Below are 22326 nucleotides of genomic sequence, written 5' to 3'. Positions count from 1 at the left end.
GGTAGTGGGAAGAAGGAGTCAAACTTTTAAGAATATTAACAAAATATTATGTAACTATAAACCAGCTTGACTTCTAGTTTTATCACACCGTACCTGAATGCCTCGAGCAGTGAGGTGATCAAACAATGCTTTCCTCATTAACAATCTACAGCAGAGATAAAAAACTATTATTTTTACAGGATCCAAAGCATGTTAGGCATCTTAGACCATGGAAAATTCTCAACATCTGTATGTTCTGTGGCAACTGCTCCATTTCACACAGTTTCATGGCCCGGCAATGAGGAACTCTGCTTAAAAGCCCAAGTAATGAAAACTTCCAGCCTAGCTACAGCTAGGAAACACAGAAAACAGCATTCCAAACTATTTGCATTAGCAGTGTATTTTTGTGATTCATTAACTCTTCTCTCCACAAACAAGCTCAAATCCAGGTAGGCGTCCTCTTTTTAAAAAAGGATCTGTTTTTCCTTTATAGCAGCACCACTCTACATCAATGTCAATGAAATATGAATTAAGGAGAAGCACCACTCTACATCAATGTCAGTGAAATATGAATTAAGGAGCACCACCACTAGGCAGGATTCTTATCTGATTTATACCCATAGAATAACCCTCTTTAGCCTCAAGAAGAACTTCATCCTTGATGCTAATAAACATGAAACTTTTCTGAAGTGACCAGATTGCCTATCAGAAATCTTTATTTGGGTTACAGAAGAAGTGAGAGACAAAAAAGACTTATTAGATCAAGTCCAACTCCTGCAACTTTTGGATTTAGTGACCCTGCAGAAGACACACATTTAACACTTATCTTTTAAGGTCCAGCAAAGCTGTATAGGATATCTTGTGGATACCATGAAATGGCCACATGAAGTAAGAGGCCAGATTTTGAACCCACTCACACCCATGTAAATTGAGAGTAACTCCACTAAAGTAAATAGAGTAATTCAGGATTATCTTATGGGTATAAGTGAGATAAGAATCTGCCAAGTGGCGGTGCTCCTTCATGCATATTTCACTGTATAAACCTAAAAAAGATATTCCCCATGTGCTGCAGGAGATGAATACTGGCACTGCCTCAAACATGCAAAATACCAAAATTTGACAATATACAAAATATGGTTAATTTCATAATAGTAACTCTGTCCTAGTCACTTGAGGCAATAATCACAATGTATATAGAAAATGAAGTGTGCCAGGAAAATATTAAAGTCTTACACATCAGCAAGCCAGATAACAAATTTTTGGCTTCTCGTCATCTTCTCTGGTTCTTTCAGCCTAAGAAAAGAAAAAGGATCTTAAATTTACCTCAGCACAGAAAAGTGCCATTTCAAACTATGTTCAAGCAAAGGAAGTGTGCTGGATCAGGCTTGTGACTTCAGAAGCAGTTTCTCTGCACAAGAGTATGGGAAGAAGAATCTTCCTCTGGCTCTGAGACCAATTACTTGGATTGTGCCACATAGGAGAAATGTGTTACTTTAGGTGGAAGGCAGGAGAGATGGAGACCTAGAGGCAATTTCAACTAATGGCTTGGGCAAAGAAATGAGAAATCAAGAGATCCTGAGATATAACACAAGCTCTGATATAATCATGCTTTCTGGCCTTCATAGGCTCACTTCATCCCTGTGTCAGTTTCCACATCTGATAAAAGGTAGGTAGATGGTGTCAGAATAATTTCTTTTTGCAGCACTGAAGAATGTATTACTATATAAATGCTAGATATTACTCTTTAGCTAGCCTCAGCGTAATTGGTGTCTGCAAAGACAGCTGCTTTTCTCTGTGGGATGACAGATTAGGGACACTGCTGTAAACAGGAAATGTGCTGGGTGCACATAGTTGAACATAAACACATCCCACCGCTAACCACTAAAAAAAATTCAAGGATATCACGTAGACATTTCTTAACTAAAGAATAGAAATTTAGCAAGACTTTTGCTTAGACATGCACAAAAAACCCCCACATCAGAGAATACATGAATCTTCATCTGTTCTGGTAGAAATGCGCTCTCTGACCAAAGATGTTATCTTACATTTATATGGTGCCTTTTACCAAAAGCACTTTACCCAATAATTATATATACTAATTATTTCTCTCACCTCTGAAAGGCAGACACCTCTCAGTTTTAATAGCACACAGCAACACTACACAAATATTTAAGACAACAGGGGAAGCACACCTGAAAACCATTACCCAAACAGGCCTGGACACTGTAGTCAATCCCTTCTACTCTTGCTAGACATGGGCTGGAATCTTTAGATGTTTAAATGCACTGATTAAATACAGACTAAATGGAACAGTGCCACATACTAGATCACTAACACCACTTATTTCAGCATTCAGACTTCCTTGGAAGTTTCCCATACAAATAATGCCCCTAATTGACCCTATATAGCTGGAGAAATGTAACTAGATCAGTGTCCAAGACTGCACAGACATTTTATTGCCTGCTGTTATTTCACTGGAATGACAGCCTGATGAGTATGTAAATCACTTACTTCAGGATGATTGAGGGCATAGGAATTTCTAAGAATTCCTCCCTGATGGGAATGAATGGCAGCAGACCTGTGTAAAACAAGCCAACAAGAAGCAGGACACGTTTCAAACAGAAAAGGATAGGAATATCAGCATTCTGTAAAAAAACATGTAGAAAAATAATGTAAGTTATTTATCAGGTTGCTGAAACTTTTGTATCAAAACAATTTTCAGTGAATCAATGTGTTATAAAGTTTAGCATTTGTGCTTAAAGACATAAAACATCCAGCAGAGCTGCCAACTGTCCAAGTTCGCTGGGTCTGCCGTTGATTTGTGTAGTCCCAGCTAAAGTTCCAAGCAATTGGAAGAGGCAGTAGCTACCAGAAGATAGAGATGGGTCAAGGGGAGGGTTTCAAGAGAGCTAGCCACTGCCTGTGATCTCCATCCCCTGCTTCTGTAATCTGGTGAAAATTACAACTTTCTGGCACTAAGCACTTCCTGTGTCTCATATTTCCATTACCACAGAAGCTGTTCATGCACAAAGGGGTGCTGTTGAGCTTCAGATGAGCTGAGCACCCTTCCAGAAAACCAAAAGGGCAGAATCCAGGCACCACTGGGTGCCTACTGAGTGTGGTTCTGACGGACTCCAAAGCAGTCACCAGCCTGGGAAGAGAGCTTTGGGCAAGAGAAACCAGCTTCCATTCTAGCAATATCCAGCTCAGTTGTGACTGGGAAACAAAGACAATCAGAAAATAAAAGACAAAGAGGAACAAGAGACAGCAGGATTCAGAGGACAGAAGTGAGAAAGATAATAGTCCTTACTCCTTCCCCACAATCTACTCTGTAGATTGATTTCTCTGCCCGCCCCACCAATTTTGTTTTCCTCCAGTATTATTGATCCTGTATCACAGATGTATGCAATAGTACTGTGCAGTGGGTAAATCTTGCAAAAATACAAACAAGCAAGCCGGGGTATCTACACTCAAAAGTTGTACTGCTTTAACTATAAAGTGGTACAACTCTCCTATTGCAGACACAATCATACCAGTATTAAAGGTGCTTGTAACTGGTATAGCTTATTCCTGTACAGGGAGAGGAATAAGCCGTATCGGTATAAGGCACCTTTACACCAGTATAAGGGACTGTCTATGTGAAAACTTAGTGCTTGGCAAGCTGGGGTGTAAATCAAACTCGCAGTAGCCTGCTGCACACTAAGTGTCACTGTGGACCCTGTTGCCGCGCACTGTAGGTTCTGTAGTGCACTATAAGTTACCACACTTTGAAATAGGAGTAGATTAAAGCACACTAGAGAACTTTTAGGGCACATCATTAGGGTTCATATGGACAGTTAGTGCACAGCAGGCTAGCACAATGTAGATTAACACCCCAGCTTGCCAGGCACTGTTTGTACACACAAACCCTAACTGCACCCACACTAGGGGTGTTGTCCAAATTGAGCTACTTTCAGTAGAAAAATTATACCGCCAACAAAGTAGTTAAATTGGTATAAAGACTGTGTAGATTAAGCCTAAGAGTTCCTCCCACAAACAGCTTACAGCCTAAAGGCATAATACCCAGGACATTACAGCCCAGAACAGAATAGCACAGAGACAGTTGTGGGTAGGCTTTATTATTTGAATGTTTTTTCGCAGAGCAAACGAGTCTTCACAAAACCTTTAAAGGAGAGTGAGTGCTCTTGGTACATCTCAGCTGGAAGGCTATTGATGAGACTAGCAGCACAAATTAAAGAGTGTAATAGGACAGCATGGAGTCAGGAGAGAACTTCAGTAGGATTGTAAGAATAGGATGGGGAGTGGGAAGAGATGTAGCAGTAGAGAGACTTGAAAGCGAGGAGAAGAATATTCAACTTGATGGGGAAAGACAGCCGAAGCCAGGAAAGAGATCAGAGAAAGATGTGGAAGAAGAATGTGTGGGTCTTACTCTCAAGCATCAATTAAATACATTCACATGTATAAAAATTAACATAAGTTATTTTAAAAAGTTAGGACAAAAAAGGAAGTGTCAATATTTAATTTAATTTATATTTTAATGTGTGGAAGAGTTAATACCATATTGGTACCACAGTTCTGATCACAGGTGAAAAACCTGGGTAAATGGCTAAATATTCAGCATTTACAGAAAAATATTGTATCACTCAATCACCACACAGTAACAGACAGGAGAGTGTAGAGAGACTGATCCTTTACTAGGTCATAGTTATTTCTTGGTGCTTACCTCTTTATGACACTTCTCCACAATCTCATAATTGACATTGCCCCACACTGTCAAATGTTCTCGTTTGTACTGACTCACCAACTCTGAAACCTGCAATCAGTAATCAAAAAGCAGAATCTTGACATTTATTCACTGATACTACCCATTTGAGATACATTTATTCTTCATCACGAGCTCAATATACTGCAATTTATTATAACAAAGAGTTCCTTCAGAAAAAAAACAACTCTTCATATTCTCTCCCACCACTTTAACATAGTCACTTCTAGGACAGGATGCAGCAGCTGTTCAGCACAGCATTTCAGGGCAAGAGATAAAGAATACTGAGACATGGTGTTGATAGTGACTATAAATAGAGCCCCTTTTGGAAACCAGCATCCTGGTCACTTAGGACATGCAGGGGCACTGGGTGTAGTTAGAGTAAGAGGGAGTTAGGTAGTGTGATTGTGTTTGGAAGCTTAATGGAGATCACTTGCTCCTGTAGGGAGTCTGATGAGCTAATGAAGTAATTAGCTAATGAGCTGGACAGCTCAGAGAAGAAAGCAAGCAGTAGAAAAGGCTGAGCCAGGGAGCAGGAGGGAAGCCCCTTCTATCTGCTGCTACATTGTGTTGTACCTGGAGCATAAGCAAGAAATAATAATAAAAACTCTTGGTGATGGTACCCTGGTGGAGCACATATGCTGTTTGAAAACCAGGAGGGCTTTACCAGCCAGCCATATTAGGGGTTTCTCTCTGCTATGAAATGCTGTTATCTTTACCTAAAAAACATATAGTACACAATATCTAGATGCCAGTGTCCACAACAGTCAGGACCTCCATCTTGCATCTCATCTTAAAGATGCTTCTAGCAACATAGCAACCCCTTCCTATTGCTATGAGGCGGCACAGGTTCAGTCCTGACTCAGGGGAAAAAATGATTACGCCTAACTGTTGTTCTTCAAGACGTGTTGTTCACATCCATTCCAATTAGGTGCATGTGCGCCCTGTGCACAGTTCTCAGAAAGTTTTCCCTTAGCAGCTCCCGTCAGGTCAGCTGTGGAGTTCCCCAGAGTGGCACCTTCATGGTGCTAAATATATGAGCCTGCCCCTGGCTCAGTTGTCTCTTGCCAGCCACTCCGACAGAGAGATGGGGGGTAGGTATTGGAATGGACATGAATAACACATCTTGAAGAACAACAGTTACAAGAAGGCGAGCAACTATTTTTTCTTCTTCGAGTGCTTGTTCACGTCAATTCCAATTAGGTGACTCCCAAGCTCCACCCCGGAGGTGGGGTTGGAGTTAAGGAACCGCTGATTGGACCACTGCTCTGTAGAATGCTGCATCATCTCTGGCATGCTGGATAATAGCATAATGAGAGGTGAATGTATGCCCCGAAGACCACGTTGCTGCCCTGCAAATTCCTTGTATCGGGACTTGGGCCAGGAACACTATTGACGAGGCCTGTGCCCTCGTGGAATGGGCCTTAAGTGCCAGGACTGGGATCTTGGCCAGCTTGTAGCATGTGTGGATGCAGGATGTGATCCATGAAGATATTTTTGAGATTAGACCAGGAGTCCTTTCATCCAGTCTGCTAGCGCTATAAACACGTGGTTTGACTGCCTGAATGTTTTAGTGAGCTCAATGTAGAATGCTAGTGCCCGCTGAACAGCCAATGAATGTAGCCTCTGTTCTCAATTACTGGCATGAGGCTTAGGATAAAAGACATGTAGAAAAATGTCTTTGCTAGTACGGAAGTGACACACTACCTTGGGAAGAAAAGCTGCGTGAGGCCCGAGTCGCACCTTATCTTTGTGGAAGACCACGTAGGGTGGATTGGAGGTAAGGGCCTTTAGCTCTGACACTCTCCTGGCTGATGCGATGGCGACCGGGAAGGCTAGCTTCCACGACAGAGAAGGGAGCAAGTCACTAATGGTTCAAAAGTGGGCTCCATTAATTTGGAGAGGACCAGATTGAGGTCCCATGCTGGGACATGCTGTCTAGTCTGAGGATGTAGGCGTTCCAGACCCTTGAGGAAACGGCCTACCATGGGATTAGAAAATATGGATCTGCCAGACACTCCCGGGTGGAAGGCTGAGATAGCAGCAAGATGTAACTTGATGGATGACGCTGCCAATCTGTATTGTTTCAGGTACAGAAAGTACTCTAGAATGACTGGTATAGACCCCTGTAGTGGAGGTATATGCTGCTGGGCACACCAGCAAGTGAACCTTTTCTACTTAGCTAGATATGTGACCCTAGTGGATGGTTTCCTACTGCCAAGTAGGAACCTCCCTTACTGGTTCTGAGCACAGAAGCTCCATGGGGTTTAACCATGAAGCTTCCAGCCATGAGATGGAGGGACTAGAGGTCTGGGGGGTAAAGGAGACCATGATCCTGAGTGATCAGATCGGAGTGCAGTGGTAACTCGATTGGAGTGTCCACTGACAGTTCCAGGAGCGTGGTGTACCAGTGTTGTCGGGGCCATGCTAGGGCCACCAGATTTACTTCCACTCTGACCCTGCGGACCTTGAGAAGTACCTTGTGCACGAGAGGGATCAGGGGAAAGGCATACAACAGGCGGCCTCCCCAGGGAAGCAGAAACGCATCCGTGATCGAGCCCGGGCTGTGCTTCTGGAAGGAGCAAAGTACTGGACACTTCTGTTGCTCCTGGTGACGAACAGGTCGACCTGGGGAAACCTCCACCTTTGGAAGATGGAGTGTATGATGTCCGGACGCATGGACCACTCGTGATTGCAGAATGATCTGTTGAGGTGGTCTTCTAGTTCTGAGCTCCTGGGAGATAGGACACCTCCAGGGGAATGGAATGGGCTATGCAGAACTCCCACAGCTGGTCGGTTTCTCTGGAACGGCTCCACCCTGCTTGCTGATGTAAAACATGGCAGCGGCTTTGTCCATCATCACTGTCATGCACTGACCTCGTAGTCAGGCCTGAAAGGTTTGGCATGCTAATTGTACTACCCTGGGCTCCTTGATATTGATATGAAGAGGGAGCTCATCCTGTGACCATAGGCCCTATATTTGGAGATCTCCCAAATGCGCACCCCAACCCAGAGCTGAAGCGTCCATTATCAGGGACAAGGAGGGCTAGGGGCTGTTGAATGGAACTCCTTCGCACACTGTCGGAGGGTCGAGCCACCATTGGAGGGACTCAAGTACTTGCTCTGGTACCGTGACCACTGAGTCCAGGCTGTCATGCCCCAGGCGGTAGGCCGAATCGAGCCAGGCCTGGAGTGGCCTGAGCTTCAGTCTGGCATGGTGGACCACGTAAGGCTGGCTGCCACATGGCCAAGGACACTCAGGCATCCCCTTGCTGTAGTGGTCAGGTATCACCTGAGCTTTTGAATAATGTCTGTTATGGCTTGGGATCGGGTCTCTGGAAGGAACGCCCTTGCCTGTACCGAGTCCAGCACCTCCCCAATGAATTCTGTTCTTTGGGTCAGTGATAAGGTTGACTTGTTTAAATTAAGGAGGAGTCCCAGTCTCTCGAAAGTGGATCTGACTAATCGGACTTGGGACTCTACCTGCTCCCTGGAGTACCCCTGTAGTAGCCAGTTGTCGAGGAAGGAATTAATCCTCCAGAGGAAGGCTGCTACAACAAACATGTACTTGGTGAACACTCGGGGAGCTGTTGACCGGCCAAATGGGAGGACCATGAACTGATAATGTTTTTGGTCGACCACAAACCGTAGAAATTATCCGTGAGCAGGTTGAATAGCTATGTGAAAGTATGCATCTTTCATGTCGAGAGTGGCGTACCAGTCGCCTGGATCCAGAGAAGGGATATTTGTATTTAGGGAGACCATGCAGAACTTCAACTTTATCATGAATTTGTTGAGCCCTTGCAACTCTAGGATGGGTCTGAGACCCCACCTTGGCTTTGGGGATTAGGAAATAATGGAATAGAATTCCTTGCCCCATAGCTCCTGAAGAATGTCCTCCATTGCCCCTGCTGCGAGGAGCGCCTGCACCTCCTGGATAAGGAGTTGCTCGTGAGAAGGGTCCCTGAAGAGGGATGAGGTCCTGGCGGTCCGCAGCAGACTGTGAATGAAGGGCAGATTCCATGAGCAACTGCTTCAATCAGAAATCTTGCTCCTTTAGTTCTGGTGCAGAAAGCCCTGCAGAACTTGCACCTTTCTATCTGGTGCGCCTCCCCCAGACATGAGTCGTGGCGGGGTTGCTCATTGGCATAGGCTTGCTGCAGGTTCCGCAGGGTTTAAAAGCCCTATGGCATGCCCCCGAGCCCAAGGGAGGGTGGGATTTGGGATTGGGGAACCCCGTTCCCAAACCTCACTATATATACTAACAACTAAGACTAACCACAAATAAACTAAGCTAAACTAACTATATGAAAGAACATTAAGGGAAGCACTTGCTAGGCAAGGGATCGCAGTTCCAATGACCATCACTGGAAGTAAGAAGGAATTGAGGAGGGGCTGGATCAGCAGAGTCATATATTGAGGGCCATGAATGCGCCACTCCAGGGGGCTCCACAGCCAACCCAATAGGAGTTGCTCCGGGATAACATTCCGACAACTACGCACACACCTAATTGGAACTGACATGAACAAGCACTTGAAGAACATCACCTTCTACTGAATCATCAGTTCTACTTCCTGTATTCTCTTATCCAAGACAGATAAGATGTGACCTTTGCACAATTTGATTCAATTGCAACTCCAGGTGCTAGTTTGGGCAGTAGGTACTATGTCGTGCACCTTTTTAATCAGCACAATGTTGTTCACTTTGATGTCAATGTTGACTGGAGTATTTGGAAATGCCTCAAACACCTCCTTCAGCAGTGGAATGCGATTGTCTTCACCCTCACAGTGGCATTCTGGAAAAGCAAATGGAGTTGTGTCAGTGCTGTGATTTGCCTCTCAATATTTTGCAGTTAAAAGCAAATCTATAGAGCACTCAACATTTTGATCAAGGACTTAAAAGAAAAATAGTTCTGAAAAACTAGCATACTCCTTGTACTGAGGGAAAAAAAACTCTGCAACTATCTAGGTGAATCAAAATCATTATCAAGATGAATCCTATGGTTCATCTTACAGTGCAATATGCTATCCTCGGATGCTCATATTTGGGGGAACTAAAGTAAACCCTCTTGGACCAGCATACTTGTATAGGAATCTGGCAAGCATATACAAATTTAGTTCTAATTTTAATCTAGATATGTCAGGTGGAAAATGGCAAGTGTAAAAATCCATCCCATGAAAATGGTGTAGCAGTTTTGTAGGACAGGATGATAATTTGTAATGCTATTCTGCCCAATAATGGTAAGAGGCCATTTTAAATTTCACATTTAAGGTCACTGAATGAGAAACATTTTTATTAACTGGAACTAGAATGCATTTTTGTATTTTGCTGTCCAATTGTGTAGTATCATGATAGTGACTATGACATCTGTTCTCATTGCTAGAATCAGTATCTACTATACCTATGTCTTACCTCTGGAAGTTGTTCCTCAAACTACCTATGTGCACGGGGATGGGGGAGACTTCCCCAGCAGGCACCCTGGCATACTGTTTTTGTAGGAGGGGCAATGGGAAATCCCTTCCATTACAATGCTTTCTTTGATCCAAGATATTAAAAATTAGAACAGAACTTCTATCTCCAGTCTCCTCCTCTATCAAGAATGGTTTACATACAGTTAACACAAACCCTGCCATGATGCCAGAGTGTGGTTTGGATGACACATCCTATCCCAAAAGCTATTATGAATTGGTTGTCAATTAGCAGACCTCCAACACATGAAATTCAAAACAACTTAGAACAAAAAATAATGGTCATCATCATCAAAATTTCAATGCCCACCCTGTTCAAATCCCAAGTTAATGGTCATGGCCAACATACCCTCAACTTCCAACAGCTCCAATCTGCTAAATTTAATGGTTAATAGATAATGTTAAACAGAAGTTGGGACTGATAGAAAGAAGAATAGATAGGTATCATCTAGTTAAGAAAGTGTATTCTCTTCTTAAACTTATATTTACTGGGGAAGTATTATCTAGTGGTTGGAGAAGGGAACAGGAGCCAGAAAATCCAGGTTTCAGTCTCACAGATTCTCTGTTACCTTGGGCAAGTCAGTTGACCTTTGTACCCTTATTTCCCTCATTTGTAAAACAGGATAACTGTGAAGCTTCACTTAGTGTTTTTGAAATGCTTTAAGCTTCTTGATGGAAGTTTCAAATATGCCCAAGGTTATTCAAAACAACATTGAGGACCATTAATACTAAATAAAGATACTACTAAGTCCTTCAATTTAGCCCATTTGATAAAGTCTTCAGAGGCTTTGAGGTGGGGTAATTACTCTTAATTTGAATCTGTCAACATGGTGAACATGATCTATTTAAGTAGCAGCCTGAGAACCAGCAGCTTGTTTTCATGAGGAATATGTTCACCATTTTATATGCTTTCCTCCTCTCACAGCTACATTGGTGCTTCTTTTAAACCCATTAACAGAACAATTCACTCTCTCCATTCCTTCTGCTAAAAATGCATTTGTGTCAGCCAGAATATTGCAGAAGTCTCTACCAGAACAGTGTAGTAGATCCAAAAAGTCTCTTGAAGTCACAAGCACATAGCACACTAGCCAAATGCCATGAGTTGGCAAGAGAAAAACCATCCCCCCACCATATCAGGGATCATGAATCAACAATCTTAAAAGAAATCACTGGGGAATTGGAAATTAGATGTACCTATTGCATGCAAGTAACTGAACAGGAAAATCTCTCCTCCCGAGTAAACATCTTAAATTAAATCACTACCCATTGATGTGGAACATATCAATCTGACCTTAGTAACCAAAAGAGGTTTAAAAACTATTTTTTTTAATCAAGGTAGATGTTTAAAACAAACAATCTTCCATTCCATTTTCCAGAATAAGAACTATGCTATAGTTAATTCATGGAAAAATATTATAAATGCTGTTGCAATTTAAAATGATAGGTTTACCTACAAAGAAACAAAAAGATTACCTTTCTGAAAGGTGACATCCAATTTGCAGAGATATGGTGGGAGTTCCTTTAAAAGAAAAAAACAACAAACATTAGCATAAATACACAAATACAGTCATTGTTTTTCTTGAAACACATGGAGCGTAACAAATTTCAAAGCATAAATCATATAAACATTGATTATCTTGAAAAGATAACTAACATTTTGTATATATTTATAAGGTCTCTTTGCCTCTGTATTAAAAATGGTTTTGCGGGTTGTTTGCACAATGACATAAAGCAAAACGAATATTCTTAGAGCTACCCTAGCAGAGATTGAATAAACCAAAGCATGATTTTGAAATTTTTATCTAAGACTTTGGTAATTCTATTAAAATGTTATTGAAAAATGAATTTTGCAAGAGATGTGTTTTTAAAACAATGGCTCAATACTTAGATATTAAAGGACACACTACAAATGTAAGACACACACTTTGGAAATCACAAGTGCAGTGCCTTTGCTTCCTTCCCTAGCCCGATGTCTTAACAAAGCAATATATAATCTGTTGCCTATTTTTTAAACCATTAGGTTTTTAAAATTTTCTTAAACTTACTGTGTACTTGAGGTCAGATATACTGATGTCAACTCCAGTGGCTCTCTTCAGATTCTCATCATGTGATACCACTACTTGTTCGTCTTTCGTCAGATGGCAATCTAGCTCCAACATATCTGTTCCCACATTAACTGCACTGCAGCAAGCCAGAAAACAGTCTTGAACCACATACCACATAGTTGTGTGGCATACCACAACTAATTTATAAACACACAAACTTTTATTCAGTGAACTTGGTCCTGGTGAAATCAAGAGACTTTAAATTATTTACATATATTCAATTTGAAGCTGAGGAACAGCAAAGTTAACAACTGGCACAAGAACAGTGTCAAAATCAGTGACAAAGCTGGGATTTGAACTTGGAAGCGCCCGACTCCCTGGTCTCTGTGCAGATCATGTATTTTTTCCCCCTGTACTGTCTAAGCTTCAACACACAGTCTTGCTAATCTCTCTCAATCCAGAGGTACCAATTATAAGGGTGATAGGGTACTTCACTCTCCATGGTCACAGTTTAATAATTTTGGCATTTGATACCTTCTAGCCTCAGCATATTTACTGTTAGGAAAATTATAAATTTAAACTCTCTAATGAAAATTATTTGAACAGCATACAATTTTCTTTTAAATTAAAGATTTTTAAAGTGTTAAAAAATGTCTTTAAATGACATACAAGAGACAGCTAAAGAAATACTGAACACTTCAGTACTGTGATTCTTTTCTTTTTAAAAAGCTTGTCTGATTTAAGTTAGCAGGGACTGGATGGCTCAGGCAATTAGCAAAGGGACATACAGCCTTGCACCTTTTGGATACTGGCCCAAATGCAGCTCAGGTTAGTACTGAACAAAAGCTGTTCCATTCTGAGAAGTCCCAGGTGACCTATGAGATCACCAAACTCCACAATCAAGTTACTAGTGCACAGGAGCCCACACCACAGAAACCAATTCTATAACTGCCTCTCAACTGAGACTATCAAATGTGTCAAAGGACTAAACAAACCCAGGAGATTAAATTCCCCCTGTATTCCTATAGTGGGTGCCTGTAGGAAATGGTTGATGGACATTTTCTTTGTGAAGGGAAAGGTGGAAGAATGGAGAAGCCTGATGAGTATTAATTTAAAACAAAAAAACCACAAAATTTAAGTTAGTTTAACTTGATACATCTGTTTATGTTTACAGTTTTATTTCACTTAAATTGAAAAAAATCCAGAATTAGATTTGAGAGTTTAATTTCTACATGTAAAATCAATTAGAGCAGATTGGTAAGGAATAATTTGCAATATATTATTAAGATTTATAAATTAAGCCTCTGAAACCAGTTTGTAAAAAAAGGTCAATCACTGACTTTTAAAGCTGTGAATATCACTTCCTGGGAAGATATGACCTCATTTTACCATCATCAACAAGAAGTCAAATGTTAAGTAGTGACAAGTACACATATTATGTAATGCCTCTTCAAGGATCTAAAATTACTAGGGATGTGGATACAGTAAGGACTCTAATCTGTTTGTTCCTGCTTTATGAGTAAGACTGACAAGGATGGTACATTGCTTGGCATATTACACATACACACTAAAATATTACTTTATTGACCCCATCTGTCTTTTTTAAATCTAAGCATTCTCCAACTCGTTAAATAATTGAAAACGATCACTAACAAAAATCCAGGTTTAGATTTTCAGAGCAGTGCAGAGGACTTTGCCACACATTTTCCATTCTATTATTTAGATTATCACAACCCTAGTATCAAAACTTCTATGAACTCTCAATAGAGTGCAGGTAAGGCAGAGAAGTATTCTTTTTTAAAAACTGCTGGATATAAATAAATTAAAAATATTAAAGTCAAACTGGGCTCCAGTCTTCAATGAAAATTGAATCCATTATCAATCAACATAATAGAGACCCAAGAGATTAAGTTACACCAGATAGTTAAGAAATGCAAGCCAAAGTTGGAAAGCCTTTTGGTTAAAACCATTAAATATTTTTCTTAGCTGTTTGACATTGAATCTTAAACATTTTGCCAGTGTGGATTGATTTCAGCATTTCGGCCGGATCCAATGTTCGTTCATAGATACTAAGGTCAGAAGGGACCATTCTGATCATCTAGTCCGACCTCCTGCACAATGCAAGCCACAGAATCTCACCCACCCACTCCTACGAAAAACCTCACCTATGTCTGAGCTATTGAAGTCCTCAAATCGTGGTTTAAAGACTTAAGGAGCAGAGAAGCCTCCCTCAAGTGACCTGTGCCCCATGCTACAGAGGAAGGCAAAAAACCTCCAGGGCCTCTCCAATCTGCCCTGGAGGAAAATTCCTTCCCGACCTCAAATATGGCGATCAGCTAAACCCTGAGCATATGGGCAAGATTCAACAGCCAGATACTACAGAAAATTCTTTCCTGGGTAACTCAGATCCCATCCAACTAATATCCCATCTCAGGGAATTAGGCCTATTTACCCTGAATATTTAAAGATCAATTAATTACCAAAATCACATTATCCCATCATACCATCTCCTCCATAAAATTATCAAGTAGAATCTTAAAACCAGATAGATCTTTTGCCCCCACTGCTTCCCTTGGAAGGCCATCCAAAACTTCACTCCTCTGATGGTTAGAAACCTTCGTCTAATTTCAAGTCTAAACTTCCTGGTGGCCAGTTTATACCCATTTGTTCTTGTGTCCACATTGGTGCTGAGCTGAAATAATTCCTCTCCCTCTCCTGTATTTATCCCTCTGATATATTTCTAGAGAGCAATCATATCTCCCCTCAACCTTCTTTTAGTTAGGCTAAACAAGCCAAGCTCCTTAAGTCTCCTTTCATAAGACAAGTTTTCCATTCCTCGGATCATCCTAGTAGCCCTTCTCTGTACCTGCTCCAGTTTGAATTCATCCTTTTTAAACATGGGAGACCAGAACTGCACACAGTATTCTAGGTGAGGTCTCACCAGTGCCTTGTATAATGGTACTAAAACCTCCTTATTCCTACTGGAAAAGCCTCTCCTGATGCATCCCAAAACCGCATTAGCTTTTTTCACAGCCATATCACATTGGCAGCTCATAGTCATCCTATGATCAACCAATACTCCAAGGTCCTTCTCCTCTTCCGTTATTTCTAATTGATGCGTCCCCAACTTATAACTAAAATTCTTGTTATTAATCCCTAAATGCATAACCTTACACTTCTCACTGTTAAATTTCATCCTATTACTATTACTCCAGTTTACAAGGTCATCCAGAGCCTCCTGTATAATATCCCGATCCTTCTCTGAATTGGCAACACCTCCCAGCTTTGTATCATCTGCAAACTTTATTAGCACACTCCCACTTTTTGTGCCAAGGTCAGTAATAAAAAGATTAAATAAGATTGGTCCCAAAACTGATCCCTGAGGAATTCCACTGGTAACCTCCCTCCAGCCTGTCAGTTCGCCTTTCAGTAGGACCCGTTGCAGTCTCCCCTTTAACCAATTCCTTATCCACCTTTTGATGATCATATTGATCCCCATCTTCTCCAATTTAAATCTGTTACTTTTTCAAAAAAGGAGATCAGGTTGGTTTGGCACGATCTACCTTTTGTAAAACCATGTTGTATTTTGTCCCATTTACCATTGACTTCAATGTCCTTAACTAATTTCTCCTTCAAAATTTTTTCCAGGACCTTGCATACTACAGATGTCAAACTAACTGGCCTGTAGTTACCCAGATCACTTTTTTTTTCCTTTCTTAAAAAATAGGAACTATATTAGCAATTCTCCAATCATTCGGTACAACTCCTGAGTTTACAGATTAATTAAAAATTCTTGCTAATGGGCTTGCAATTTCAGGTGCCAATTCCTTTAATATTCTTGGATGAAGATTATCTGGACCCCCCGATTTAGTCCCATTAAGCTGTTTGAGTTTCGCTTCTATCTCAGACATATCTACCTCCATATCCTCATTCCCATTTGTCATGCTATCATTATCCCTAAGATCCTCTTTAGCCTTATTAAAGACTGAGGCAAAGTATTTGTTTAGATATTGGGCCATGCCTAGATTTTCTTTAACCTCTACTCCATAGTCAAGTCAATGGGAGACTTTTCATTGATTTCAATTTGGCATTTTATGATTTGAAAGTATAGCTTTGAAAGTATCTTGTCTCCTCATTGGTCATTGTGGTCAGGTGCCAGCGAGGTTATCCTAGCTTCTTAACCCTTTACAGGTGAAAGGATTTTTTCCTCTGGCCAGGAGGGATTTTAAAGGTGTTTACCCTTCCCTTTATATTTATGACACCAGGTCTCTGGAAAAAACAGCATTTCTAGCTATACTACAGGATAGTGGCCAAGTTCATGAATGACAGTCCAGTATCATATACTAACATTAAATACCCAAACTTTTTATCAAATGATACTATTGCTTAAAAACACAGAGCTATTGTTGAATGGAAGCAGGAAAACAACAGCTTCTATTGTCAATGATCCTAAGTGTTTGCCAGCTTCTAACTAGTAGCTACAGCTAGAAGGGTTTCAGAGTAGCAGCTGTGTTAGTCTGTATCTGCAAAAAGAACAGGAGTACTTGTGGCTCTTCTTACTACTTAGTGGTTTCAGCTGGAAATGGCAGTCTGCTCTACAGCACAGTCAGAACTTCTCAAACTCACATTGCCCTAAAAAAGACAAGACATTCCCCGACTCAAAAATACAAGTATTCTGGTATTGCTGGACCTCCACTTCAGTACTTGAGATGTCAAACAGACTCATTCACAACCTAATCATAAAACCCCGACCAAGCAAGACTTTTTTAGGTTTAGGGATAAACTCACAAAAATACAGCTGTTTGTTTTCGTAAAGCCCCCACTTGTTCCAAGTAGTGAAAGATAGCAGAACAGAAGGCCTAAAGATGCATTCCCATTTGGCAATGCCCGTAGTTTATAACACCAGACTGACAAAGCTCTCTTTTATTTCCTGAAGCCCAGCTAATTCTCTAATGAACTGTCTCACATCAACAATATAGTTTTAGAAGAAGAAACTAAAATCCAGTGAAAAGATGTGGCAATCTCGATAGCTTCTTTATCCGACTCCTGCCAAAATCCCAGGGACATGATGCTAAGGTTAATTTTGTATTCTAGATGCAATTAAGATTTCTATTGTGATTCTTATAGAACCTTGCATGCCACATCGCAACATAATTTGATTTTTTTTTTTAAATCATGCTGTGTTTAGAAATAATTTTACACCTAAAATCAGTGTGTGTGCTTATATATATATATATTTTTATATAATTTATATTATATATATATTTTACAGCATCCACAAATATGTTGGGTGCTTTGAATTACAAATAAGAAAAATGTGGTCCTTGGTCTGAAGAGCTTACAATCTAACTGATATTAACTGTGAATCTGACAGGGATTGATAGTAATGAATTTAAACAATACCTCAAAGTACTATTTTACTCTTACTGTATTCCTTAGGACAGGAACCACGACCCTGTACGCCTCTGAGCGTTGTAGGAACTTAAAATGGTAAAATCAAGTTTTCCAGGTAAGAATTATTCAACACACATTACTGATGTATAAATACACTAAAATGCAGATGAGGAAACATGCAAAATTTTGCCCCAGCTAGTTGTATTTAAGTTAAGAAAATTTTAGATAAAGTTAAAACAAATAGTCAAAATGACAGATTTAAGACAACCTACTACATAGATTTTAAGAGACAGCTGAGAATTGGTAACAGCTTGCTGTGAGGAGTGTGTGTTAGCAGAGTTGAAGAAAAAAAAGAGAGGCAGTTTTAAAAAAAACAACAAAAAACACCCGCTATGCTAAGCTGCCATGGAGATTAGAAGCCCTGTGGCGCTTTTCAATAGTGCTGTTTGGTTAGGAACACTGGCACTGCTGCATACTCTGGAAGAAAATGTACTAACTGTGATGAAGCTGTTAAATACAAATAAAGTTTTTTTTTTAAAAAAAGACATTTCTGCCTCTCTACTCTTAGGTGACTGTGAGGAATGTTGGATTTGTTTTTTTCTGGAATACTGCTGAGAACTTTGTTGTAATTCACCATTTTCAAAGGCTGTAGTTTGAGGGGCTTTAGAAAAGACTTCCCAATATCAACTCAGTTTAAAAACCCACAGGTAAGAGACTTTCATACAAGCCAGGTACACAGCAGGTATGAAAAAAACATAATATGCACTTTTAATGAACCTTCCATCAATTATCTCAAAGCAGTCTGCACATATAAACAACTTAAGCCTCAACAATCGTGTGAAGAAGGGATTATTATCCCCTTTTACAATGAAGAAACAGAGGTACAGCAAAAGGAGTGACTTGCCTCAGGTTTCCACACCAAGGAATTGAACAAAGAACCCAAGTCTCCTGAATCCCAGTCCGGGGTCTTAATTAGCATATGAATGTGCACTGTTATTTGAAATACACTAGAGTCTTTCGAATTATATATCCCACTAGTAACAGCAAATGATAAAAGTTACAGAAAGCAACAGTGTAAAGATACTGTAGTTACAAGAGGAAGAGAGAGAGAAGAGTTTTAAGAAGAGATTTCAAAATAAATAGAAGTCTTAAAATAAGAGATCTAATCCAAAAAGAGATAGACACTCAGTTCCAGGAATGCTTTTCACAGAGACATGCATGCATCCTTTACTAACTTGTTGTGTTTAATTTTTGAAGCCAAGGGAAAAATCCACCAGGTTTAACATTTCCTTTTTCTCCCATACACTATTCATTTAAATACAGAAGTCACCAGACAATGCCATGAGTAGAATCCCCTAGCCCACTTTGGTCTCCCCTCTTTGTCCTCTGTGGTAAATCTCTTCAAGAGACATCTGTGCAACACATGAACTACGCAAAAAGCTTTGTAATTTATCGAAAGAACAAAATGAATCTCCATATAGCGGCCCAAATACAGTGCAAAGAACTGACACTAGGCTACTCTAATTTTCAAATACACTGACATCAGTACTAACTACCATCTTTATAACACAAGTCTTATGCAGCTAAATATGTAGCTTTTCAAAGGCTTAAAAGTATTAAGAAACATGCTGCATGTTTTCATAGTTCGAGCAGGGAGATAGTAATCAGCTCTCCTAGGTTCTATTCCCAACTGCCACTGTCTTAATATATGATCATGGGGAAGTCACAACATCTGTGCCTCAGTTTCCCCATCTGTAAATGAGGATGATACTTACTGTGTGTAAAGCACCTGGATGACAGATGTTAGTTATAGAAACGTAAAGTATTATTATAGAAATGGAATACTGTATCTTAAACAGCTGCTATGTGCCAAATACAATTCTTTAATGAGTCACATACAGACAAAATTATTAAATAAGACTATTTTAGGTATTTGTTCCTTTTGTACTTACTGGCGAAAAGCTGCCATTGTGTTTTCCAGGTTCTCTCCAGCACCTATGAAAACATCAAGAACAAATTTCATAAAAGACACCTTTTTACGATACCCTGAGGGAAAATATACCACTGAACGTAAATAATTCAATGGGTAAAAATATCAGTTTATGAGGGAATGTGGTCTGGAGGAATGAGCCAGGAATCCTGAGTTCAGTTCTAGAGCCAGGAATCCTGAGTTCTAATCCTACCTGACACTGACTCATTGTATCATTTTAAACAAGTCACGTCACCTCTTTGTGCCTCAGCTTTCCAATCTGTAAAATGGGGCTAATACTTAATCTCATAGAAGTGTTTTAAGTTTTAGTGTTAGTATAGCGCTTTGAACACAGAAAGCACTGAAGTTATTCTTGAGTATTATATAAATTAGAGACTCAGACTTTCCCCAAAGGGCCATACGGGGAACTTGCCAGAGGTCCCCACATAACTGGTATAAAGTAGAGCAGACTACTCAATATACAGAGTACAGAATACAGATGTGTGGTCCACAAAGACTACTACTCCCAAGACATAGTGCCCTGCCCTGAACCTCTATATAAAAAAAAGCAACTGACGGCTGTTTTGTAGAACTCCCTAAACTGCATTTTATCCTCATTATATATCATCTGCAAATCACCAACAAGACATTTAGAATACGACATACTTCAGACTATTTTTCAATTTGCATTAAAGTGCTAGGTCAATAGCACAGATGAAATGAACCAGACACTTAACAATTATCTATAATAAGACACTTGCCACAAAACAAGTCTGCTTCAGGCAAGAGAACTTTGACTGGTATCAGTCAAGAGACCTGGGTTGACTCCCACTGCTAGTATTAAGAATAATGAATCCTGTATGACTTCTTAACAAATTCTGCAGATTAACTAAAACACTGCTAAACTTATTGAACATGTGAACACAAAGCCAACTGCGGGATTTAAGATTAGCCTAAGGCCCTTTCAAATGAGGGCAGTATGTGCTGTGGAGAAGATAATTTCAGCTTCCAGACAGAGATGGTGCAAACTGCATCCTTTAGAAACTGAGCTGAACAAACATCATCCCAAGAGATGGCAGGCCAATAGTAACACCCCACTACTGGAGAACTTTGTCTCGAGTATCTTCATTCATGAGAATGGGTTCCATGATATAGCAGCAGAACACACAGGAGATCTATTTCAGGGACTGGGGAGAATGAACACTGTGAAAGAAAGTGTACTGACCATGCTCTTGAAGCCTACTCTCCCTAACAATACAGCCTAGCCAGTCTTCAAAATACTCTTCTTCATTACTATAGCTTCCACTAGAGACACTAAAAATTTTGCTCTAAATGTGTTCCATGTTGATATTGCATGGGGAAGACACAAAAAAACCAAATATAGCTTCAGAATGAGAAGTCTAGATTTATTTATTTTCATAGATACTAAGGTCAGAAGGGACCATTCTGATCATCTAGTCCGACCTCCTGCACAGCGCAGGCCACAGAACGTCACCCACCCACTCCTATGAAAAACCTCACCCATGTCTGAGCTATTGAAGTCCTTAAATCATGGTTCAAAACTTCAAGGAGCAGAGAAGCCTCCCTCAAGTGACCTGTGCCCCATGCTACAGAGGAAGGCAAAAAAACCTCCAGGGCCTCTCCAATCTGCCCTGGAGGAAAATTCCTTCCCGACCCCAAATATGGCGATCAGCTAAACCCTGAGCACATGGGCAAGATTCACCAGCCAGATGCCCAGGAAAGAATTTTCTATAGTAAATCAGATCCCATCCATCTAATATCCCATCTCAGGGGATTTGGCCTATTTACCCTGAATATTTAAAGATCAATTAATTACCAAAATCACATTATCCCATCATACCATCTCCTCCATAAACTTATCGAGTAGAATCTTAAAACCAGATAGATCTTTTGCCCCCACTGCTTCCCTTGGAAGGTTATTCCAAAACTTCACTCCTCTGATGGTTAAAAACCTTCGTCTGATTTCAAGTCTAAACTTCCTGGTGGCCAGTTTATACCCATTTGTTCTTGTGTCCACATTGGTGCTGAGCTTAAATAATTCCTTCTCCCTCTCCTATATTTATCCCTCTGATATATTTATAGAGAGCAATCATATCTCCCCTCAACCTTCTTTTAGTTAGGCTAAACAAGCCAAGCTCCTTAAGTCTCCTTTCATAAGACAAGTTTTCCATTCCTCGGATCATCCTAGTAGCCCTTCTCTGTACCTGCTCCAGTTTGAATTCATCCTTTTTAAACATGGGAGACCAGAACTGCACACAGTATTCTAGGTGAGGTCTCACCAGTGCCTTGTATAACGGTACTAAAACCTCCTTATCCCTACTGGAAATGCCTCTCCTGATGCATCCCAAAACCGCATTAGCTTTTTTCACAGCCATATCACATTGGCAGCTCATAGTCATCCTATGATCAACCAATACTCCAAGGTCCTTCTCCTCTTCCGTTATTTCTAATTGATGCGTCCCCAACTTATAACTAAAATTCTTGTTATTAATCCCTAAATGCATAACCTTACACTTCTCACTGTTAAATTTCATCCTATTACTATTACTCCAGTTTACAAGGTCATCCAGAGCCTCCTGTATAATATCCCGATCCTTCTCCGAATTGGCAATACCTCCCAGCTTTGTATCATCTGCAAACTTTATTAGCACACTCCCACTTTTTGTGCCAAGGTCAGTAATAAAAAG

The 22326-nt window shown here is 40.4% G+C and overlaps 1 protein-coding gene and 1 long non-coding RNA gene across 4 annotated transcripts in view; one reads left to right on the top strand and one right to left on the bottom strand.

The window, feature by feature from the left end:
• The window catches only part of GDPD1 (glycerophosphodiester phosphodiesterase domain containing 1), a 36126-nt gene that overhangs the window by 4242 nt on the left and 9558 nt on the right, over nucleotides 1-22326 (bottom strand). For 2 of the 3 annotated variants that reach the window (XM_043499656.1, XM_038376131.2), the window contains exons 2-9: nucleotides 19602-19644; nucleotides 12256-12391; nucleotides 11684-11729; nucleotides 9419-9537; nucleotides 4703-4792; nucleotides 2491-2624; nucleotides 1213-1272; nucleotides 94-145 (exon numbers count right to left, since the gene is read on the bottom strand). In XM_043499656.1, coding sequence (XP_043355591.1) covers nucleotides 94-145; nucleotides 1213-1272; nucleotides 2491-2624; nucleotides 4703-4792; nucleotides 9419-9537; nucleotides 11684-11729; nucleotides 12256-12391; nucleotides 19602-19644 — 680 coding nt within the window. The remainder of the gene's footprint in view (nucleotides 1-93; nucleotides 146-1212; nucleotides 1273-2490; nucleotides 2625-4702; nucleotides 4793-9418; nucleotides 9538-11683; nucleotides 11730-12255; nucleotides 12392-19601; nucleotides 19645-22326) is intronic. The other variant, XM_043499657.1, reaches the window with a different exon arrangement.
• LOC122457007 lies at nucleotides 1419-20794 on the top strand. The gene is made up of 3 exons (XR_006276263.1): nucleotides 1419-1645; nucleotides 2993-3281; nucleotides 20780-20794. It is a non-coding gene; the product is annotated as an uncharacterized LOC122457007 (long non-coding RNA).

The sequence above is a fragment of the Dermochelys coriacea genome, chromosome 17 (assembly GCF_009764565.3).
Source record: "Dermochelys coriacea isolate rDerCor1 chromosome 17, rDerCor1.pri.v4, whole genome shotgun sequence".
NCBI classification, from domain to species: domain Eukaryota; kingdom Metazoa; phylum Chordata; order Testudines; family Dermochelyidae; genus Dermochelys; species Dermochelys coriacea.
Note: the sequence above shows the minus strand (reverse complement) of the source record. Positions and strands in the feature narration are given on the sequence as shown.